An 8,695-nucleotide genomic window follows, 5' to 3' on the forward strand; every position below is an offset into this window, starting at 1 on the left:
TATCTATTCTAGAGTTAATATCCGCGTAATTTTTCCCTAGATAGTCCACCACCGATCGTAGTGCGAATATTCCGATTAGTTCTCGCCAAGAGTGGGGAAGAATTAAACCCATTTTTCGCTCTTTTACAGCTCATGAGCAGTGCTTGGTGTCATCCGGGAGTGAATAACTCAGAACGATGCGCGTTTTGTTGCTTTTTTGGTGTTTCTGGATGTACCTGAATGATCCCATCTCAACAGCCAACCATGTTCATACTGGCAGTTGATCAAGTTGTCTTTGATATGCCTGCCTGGTTAGTCAGATGCCCCGCGCCAATCGATGAGATATCACCAGTCTACAGCTGATTGGGTACTCCCACTTTTTATACGTGCTTTTATATGGTTTCCAGAGCATACCTGTAGTTTTTTCACGTCACTGACTCGTTACACTTTTTGCAGTTTGTTCTGCCTTCTGATATTCCATTCCCGTATTCCAGTGCTTTATCGAATATCTATGTTGGGCCCGGTCGGTTTACTTGGTCCATTCCACGTTTATAGTGTAGTCTGAAGCGTCTAGTCTTGATTGGCCAGTTACAACCCCAGTCGGCAATCTGGTTTCATCTGATTGATTAATGTTCATGCCTTCTTTTGTTAAGTCATTCTTAATGCATCTGCAATATATTTGGAAAATAGGATAATCTCCTCGATCTTTGCTTTCTTGCTTCTTCTATACACGTCTTCAATACATTAGATTCGCTTCGATCGATTAGGTGTCCAGCTTGACCTTTGTGCACGGCGATCCGTGTAAATTCCGCTCTTCCTTTTGCTGCAAGATGTGCAATCTTATTCCTGGAGAAACCTTCCTTGATCTTTGCCGAAAGTAATGTTTGAGGCAGTCACTGCTTTGAATTTCGCTCACAGCTTTGGTCTTTAACACTGTGGCCTCTGTAGAATGTTTGCAAGTGTTCACAAACTGAAGGAGGCATGCAAGCTGAGATGCTGTCAGGCTCGATAGACATGGACAGCTTGACAGCAACTTAAGAGAATCAGTCGTGCTACCAGAGTCGGGTTCGAAACACGAACCTTCTGGTCCGTATGTTTGCGCCTCAGCCACTGGGTCGTCTAGAGTTCGGGTTTCATTCATTCAGAGATGATTCGCAAACACCTATTTTCAAACCAAACTAGTTATCCGATATAGTTTAGCAGCCTGTGGGTATTCAGTAGAACTTCCGACTCTTAAAGTATTCCAAAGGGTATGAATGTTTACAAAACATGACACCACTGATCGACGAACAAATATGACGTTTCGCTGCTTTCTAAATAGCAAACATGTGTATGTGAAGTAAAAGTCTACGTAATTGAACGTCTTTCTGCGTTTGGGCAAAAAATACAGTACACTCAAATTAGAAATTTGGCAAAAGTTGACGTCAGTCACCTGATTTGACCTTGAAACAAACTGGTTAAAAACAACCCAGATGTTAATCCATGGGTGCCAACCAGGCCGAGGAAGTCTCTCAAATTAAGTTATCGGCCGGTTTCTGTCTGTGTTTAAGCGAATAGGCTAGGTGTGCTTCAATTCATATGCTGTCATGAGTGTCTGTACGTAGGTGGGCGCTACTCGATTTGGCAGCAAACGAACGAAACATAGAAGCTTTGATAGTGTGAGGAGATTTTGGATTTTTGTGGAGATTTTGTCCTGCTAAATGAAGCCAATCACTGCTCATCCCTATTGGGCATCATCAACAGTGTGTACCTTACGCAACTCCGGGGAGTCTTGAACCTGCAACCTCCTTGCTAGTGGTTCGAACTCTTAACCGTTCGACCAGGAGTGACTGATCAGCAGTGTGATTAACTCGCACTTAGACATGATATAGCACCGCTCATCCTTCAATCATGGGATCCACATCACGCGGTCACACGGGTGAAGTTTATTCTTCCACTGAACTACTTATAGATTCTTGGTAGTGTGAGGAGATTTGGAATTATTGTGGAGATTTCGTCCTGTAGATGAAGCCAAACTATACTGAAAAGCTGAGAAGCACTGTACACCAGCAGTGCGCATCTTGAACCCACGACCACCTGGCTAGTAGCTTGAGCACTTAACCGTTAGGCCACGGGCGGTAGTCACGCTGTACTACCTAAGCCGACAACACCACAAACGGTTAAGCAGCACAATTACTGGTTCAGATGCTTGTCCAGGGAGCTAAACTAACTCCCGTGTTGTATATCCCGATTTATTTCGTTTCATTTGTTATTTTGCTATTAATCAACACTGGTGTTCAAATAGCCTGTGAAGAAAACCTTGTCGATCTGGAATATGCAGACGACATTGTTCTCATGTTCAAAGATTAGGAGAAGAGACAAGTATTCTTGAAGGAACTGACCAAAGTCATCCCGTCCTTTGGTATGCACTTTGCACCTACAAAGTGTAAGGTAATGCTCGTGGACGTGGAGCCTTTGAAACCGCCGTTTACAATCCCTGGAGTGGCACCGAAATTTGTGGAGCTTCTTTCGAATATTACAAGTTGTATTAGTTCTGACTGTAGTGCGACAGATGAGGTGAATGCACGAATCCGTAAGGCTCGGACCGCGTTTGCTAATTTAAGACACCTATGGCGTCAGAATGGTTTATCCCTGAATCTGAAGGGACGTGTGCATCAAGCTACAGTACGGGCTGTTTTGTTGTGTGTCTGTGAGACTTGGCCTATTCGAGCAGCGGAACTGAGACATCTTCAGGTGTTCAACAGTCGTTGTCTCAGATCCATAGTTCGTGTGAGTTGGTCTCGGCGAATCCGCAACGAGGCAGTTGGAGGGCGTGTTTTCGGTTGTGTAACGGGTACTTCCATTGAAGACTGTGTCCAGCACCAGAAGCTGCGTTGGTTGGGACATGTGTTACACATGCCGAACCATCGTTTGCCGAAGAGAGTACTGTTTTCCATGCCCAATTCCGAGTGCGTAAACAGAGAGGTGGCCAACCCTTGGCTCGATAGAGGAGTATGAAGGAGATCACGAAACGCCTGGGTGCAGTCGGTGCTACTCACCTTCCAGGATGTGGACCGCGTGATCCTTACTGTGCCTGGTTGGAGACACTACAAGATATGGCTGCCAACCGAAGTCAGTGGCGTTCTTGTTGTCAGTTTCTATCCAGATTGCCTGAGTGAGTGTCTGGTGGTGTAGGCAGCTCGGAATGATTGTGGTAAGCTAGCACTTAGTCCCTTCCCCATCCACCTTTACTCTTTTCTTTACAGTAAGGCTTTCAAATAAATGATGGTTGTACGGCAGTGAAGCATCGGTGTTGAACACTGATGTCATGCTGTCGAGGATGATACATCAACCATAACTTGGCAACAAGTATAATTACAAGTGACTTAACGAAAAATTGTTGCCGCATAAATTTTATCCACTGTTTGTTTGTTTGGCTTGCCAAAACACGTCAGTGCTGTTCTTTGATAGCCCAAAACTTCTGAACCATGGAGTGAGATTTGATCACTCAGAGAAAATATTTGGGCTACGTTTGTAACCTAAGCTACTCCTCAGGAAATTCTCGTCTGCTTCTACCCGTGCTTTAAAGGAGTTTTAAATATTTTTTTGTAATTAGAGGTCTCAAGGTAAATAAGAAAAACTACTGAGTGTAGCTCTCCAGCAAAAGAACGTTCACAAATCGACATTACGTACGTGGGTGTGGAGCATTGCCCCTGGAGTTTCTATTCCTTGTGGAGTTTAAAAACCTCGCAAATAACTTTGAGGGCTAACCAGGTTTACTTCGTGAGTATTACACATTCGTCGACAAAATTATGAAGTCACCAACCTTTCTAGCCAATTAGTATACTAGATCCACTCAACTCATCACCATCATTGGTGTATCATTAGTGACACCAGTGCAATGACGCCCAGCAGAGGTTGGCATTCAAAAATCACCTGACCATGTGAAAATGTACAAACCTGGGAAGTACAAATAAATCCTTGGAAGCATTATCTGGTAAGTTTCACTGATCTTTGTTGGAAGACTGTTCGATATCTGTTGACAATTAAGAGTATCATGCATCTCACGAAGCTCTGCAGGGATTCGATGCCATGACTTCCTGGTTTTGTGAGGAGGGCACTGCCGATGATTTCAGGTGAGAGTAAAACAGACCCCGTTGGTTAATGTAAACTTCACCTACAGAATAGAATTTCCAGTGAAATGTTGAAATCCACCTTTCGTCTACAGACACTAAGGCTTCCGAATAGCATAGATAAAAACCGGAATGGGCCCTTTTCCTGCGATGCCGTTACCTGATTAGCAGGTAGCATCACACCGTTTAACTTAAATTGGCATCATGGGGCATTTATATCTCCACCTCTTCCAGTCGTGTTGCGTTCATTTTTTTCGTCGTGACGTTCCGCAAGCTGATCAAGATCTTATCACGTGACTTTTTCTCGTTGCCCGGGGGTATTTTATCCTACAATTCAAGCATCCCTTCAATATTTAACCGCTTTTTCGTCCACAGTGAACATGAACTCTGCAGTGGTAGTCATATGACGTAAAAAAATTCCAGACAGCATAAGACAGGTCACAATATTCTTACTGGAATAACTAGGCCCAAATAGATTGCGAAAAAACATTATGTTGGAACATAGCTTGTGGTTACATTACACTCAGTAGTATACTCCAAATATTACCTGATATTGGAAAATTCAAATGAATTTTAGCTGAACGTTATCGCAGTGCCAGATTTCTTCGCTATCCTGAACCTCAAGTAGGATATCGACTGTGCGGTAGTTCAGTAAAACCAACACTGTCACCCTACAACCGAAAGGATTCTCAGGTCTCTTACCATTCGCCACATCCAATGATTCACTTTACCGCACAGCATCAGGTCAACATCAAATCTCGGTTTCTTCGTGTTCCATTGGTCCGTAGAGTTGCGAAGTGCTTCAGCGTGGATGTACCTGAAGTCAACGTGATTTAACCGGTGCACATATTTTACAGCGTCACGGACGTGTAATACCAAAGAAATCCTTCCAACTGTCTCACAAACCCGATTTGTAAGATCGGCACAGAAGATGTAAAAGATCTTGTGAGGGCGAGATGGACCAAGTGGTTAGAGCGCAAATTTACTAACCGGAAGGTCCGTGGTTCGAACCCGACTTCTCCTCCCTCAACTCCCTGTCTAGACTTGGGCAACCTGACAGTATCCCAGCCCTCTTGCTTCCTTCTGGTGGCAGGGCAACCAGGTACTGAAAGGGTGCTACAGCTGAACGATTTATTATTTACACCAGAAGGCAGAAGTCCACCAATCCCTGAGATAACCATCCACCTTAGGCTAACATTCAAATGCGACAAGGCAATCAGGAATAGACGGTGCCCAGGCGGAACTGCAGTGGCACTCATTTAAAAATGCATCTCACAAAGGTAATCAGTTGTTCAACATAAACATCCACGACTCCTACATGGTAATATATTCGTTCGTTTGCGAATGCTCCGCAAGCCACGTTCATCACGCGATCTGGCACTTATCTAAAAGAATCGCTGGCAAATGTCCAGAAGTACTAGAACTGGACAAGGGAAATACGTAGCAAACAAAATTAGAGCTCACATGATCAATCCGGCTAGATCGTCCAGCAATGACGTATTGAATACCTCCAAATCGTCTGTAGGCCGTTATACAAAACTCTCACCAGGAACGTCAACTGAAAACAGTAACTATGTCTTGCTTGGACCAATCAGTCTTTTAAATAGATTCCGGCTAAATGAATTACATAGCCTTTTTCAACTGCACAAACTACGTAAATGCAAATACGTTAGCCGCTCATATTCTACTTACAACTGCATTTGCCAGGCTTGATTTTAAGAGAAAACAGCTGTTTTCAACACTCATTGTCATTCAGTAGCATGTGACAATGGTGTAGAAAAATATTCTACCATCATTCTGTCTACCGACGATAAGCGAGATGAAGGTGATTTTTCACTCTCTCCTTTTTAAACCATTAGACTGGAAACATCAGTACCGAGAGATACAGCTGGGTTCCAGGTGAGTCTCCCGAAAAACCAAATTTGTTTGCGAATCAGTGTAAATTCGATAATTTCGTGCAATTTGGTCTCAAGTAGAACATAAGTTTGACGGAAACTCGGGGACGGCGCCTACCTGATGAGCCACAGGAAGGGCGAAACCGGTCGTGGGTGGTCGAAGAGTTATCAGCAACCTTATGAGTAGTGCATTACAAAAATATGTATGTATCGCGATACCTCAAACATCGTAGCGACTGAAACATGAGGCGGCTTGGTCCAGCACATTCAGTTGCCTGGAGACATCAAAACCGAGAGATTCAGCTTCGTTCCAGGTAAGTCTCTCGAAAAACCAAATTTGTTTGCAAATGAATGTATATTCGCTACTTAGACTGAGTTGCTTTATGCACCGAAATTCCAGCTGACAAGTGTTTGAGTTTTTTTTTAAATAAACTTTGCCTGTATTTTAATGCCGCACTCTGTAGACAGCTAGTGTTTTCTTGCTTTCTTTCCGTTTATACTGGTTGGAAAGATTCAGAAAACATCCTCAACGACCATCTGCTCAAATTACAGGTCGACACCAAGCTGCAACTTCCATCACAAACTAGTCGAAACTCTTCATTATCAGAATACTACGTCAAATTTTTGTTTGCACTTCTGCCTCCTAATTTTGTGCTCTTGATCAGTCGCTGTTCGTGGCCTGATCAAAGAGAATTGCCGTATCCTTCATTCCCATTCCCGGCGATAGTCTGACGGTTGCTCCACGAAACGTGCATCCATCGACATATTCATTTATCTGCTTATCAGGCTATGTAAGGTTTACTCACCTTCTTAATCAGTCGGTTCTTGCCAGTTGTATGAAACTATCTGCCGGCAGATCACGTGTTCGTATATCCATGAAATTTTTCTGGCGTGAGCGCCGTTGATACATTCAAGTTTCGGCACACAGTTCGTTCAAACTCAGAATAAACTCCCACTCGAGAATTTGGCACTTGCCCACCGCTGCAAACCTTCAGTTGTCTAACTCTGATGTAACGGTGTTTCATTTCCGGAAACAAAGGCATCACTAAACTTACCGTCGACAAAAATTAAGAGAAAATTGGTCGACATAGCTTGTGTGAATTCCCAGTCAGTAGTCATTAAAGGATCCTCAAGAATAGGGTGTGGCAAAACAGGAGCACCCCGATGGAAGTATTACCCAAATTTCGTTGAAAAATCATACATTTAGACATTTTTCTCGGTCTTGTTTTATTAAGAGTTGATTAAACCTGAATTCACAGTGACGTAAATATGTCTTATGACAATTACAATAAGTTTGGTTGTTGGTCTCTTCGCCGAACTTGGTGGTTCAAATACTTTAGATACTATGAAGCTTGGAGTCTCTGTTCCTGAATGAAGAATTGTTTGGTGGCTGTATTGTGGTCCCCAACAATCAACCATGTCTGATGATTTGGATTTGTTGGCGACGGGTAGGAAAGCTGTGGGAGAGAACAGTTTATAGTTCGTTTTTCAACAGCAGAATTACGAAAGCACATGTCTGACCGACTGGTCCCGAGAATGTTATCTAATGACGCACTGGAGGGACGTCGCTTTGGGGGAAGCGCGACATTCCGGTTGGGAGTAGACTGATGTACAGGGGTGGACATGTATGTTACAAAAACTTTTGGACGCTCGAATGCTGGATCAACATTGTGCTTGGAAATTTCCGGTGTAAAACATTTATTGTCCTCTTCTGTGGAAATTCTTTCACAAGCCGTAGGTTGCCCAATTTGGAAATGTTGTTTCATTCGGTACGGGACTGGTGGCAACGTCGATTTGCGCTTGTCTTGCAAACGTCCACCTTGCATGGCCATAGAATAGACCTCCTTGCGATACATTGAATGTCGTGTTTTATAAAGTCCAACGTCGATATAGTTGAATGATTGGTCAGGGCTTTGACGTGATATGAAACGGAACACCGCATCCTGAGCGGACTTGGGCAGCAGAAGTAGCAGGCACATGAAAAACAGAGTTAGTGAAAGTATGACCAACATCACAATTAAACCTATTCGGGGATCTTCGGCCGGTGGTTCATAGATATTGGTCGCGTTGACGTTGGAAGAATTGAGCATCGGTTAGACGGGCGATGTGGACTTGTGTATGAGGTTCACTCCATCACCACAAACACCGTAACCACCCGGCTGAAAGTGAAATATGATGACAGATAATCCAGAATTTTGATGGGTCTAGACAAATATAACAAGATGGCAGTTATGGTATCATGTTTTTGAATTGGCCCTTACAACCTCTGTTATGTATCTCATAGGGGGGGGGCAAATTCTAGCCAACTTGTTCTCTTAGAGCCACAAAAATCTGGGCAGTACATGGAGATTTGGAAATTTTTCGGCGGGAATCTGGTCCCGTTAACAAATCAACACCTGATATGAATTCCGCGACTAAAGGATAAGTAGCGCTACATCCTGTCTAAGTTAACCACAGTGCTGGTAAGTGAACCGCTGTCAAACAACTTGGTCTGCAACTAACAGTCAGGAGGTTGCGATTTCAGAACACCCTGGGAATACTTGAGATTGACGCTGCTGATAAATCACACTGATGTTAAAACGGCTGTGCCATGTTTCTCGGAGTTCTGTCATAGGCTACAGCGCGAAATCTCCACTGCAAAAAAACTGGATACTGAATATGACTGGACGCTATCTGTCTGTGCTGAAGCTTTCAGCTATTTACGCGATC

The 8,695-nt window shown here is 43.6% G+C and overlaps 1 protein-coding gene across 1 annotated transcript; it reads right to left on the bottom strand.

The window, feature by feature from the left end:
• Nucleotides 1-7,329: 7,329 nt before the first annotated feature.
• On the bottom strand, nt 7,330-8,076 carry T265_10461 (hypothetical protein; the record flags this gene model as incomplete). The annotated part of the gene is made up of 1 exon (XM_009176839.1): nt 7,330-8,076. One exon carries the CDS (start codon nt 8,074-8,076, stop codon nt 7,330-7,332), a length of 747 nt encoding a protein of 248 aa, XP_009175103.1.
• Between the last annotated feature and the right edge of the window lie 619 nt (nt 8,077-8,695).

Source organism: Opisthorchis viverrini (genome assembly GCF_000715545.1).
Source record: "Opisthorchis viverrini unplaced genomic scaffold opera_v5_365, whole genome shotgun sequence".
NCBI lineage: Eukaryota > Metazoa > Platyhelminthes > Trematoda > Opisthorchiida > Opisthorchiidae > Opisthorchis > Opisthorchis viverrini.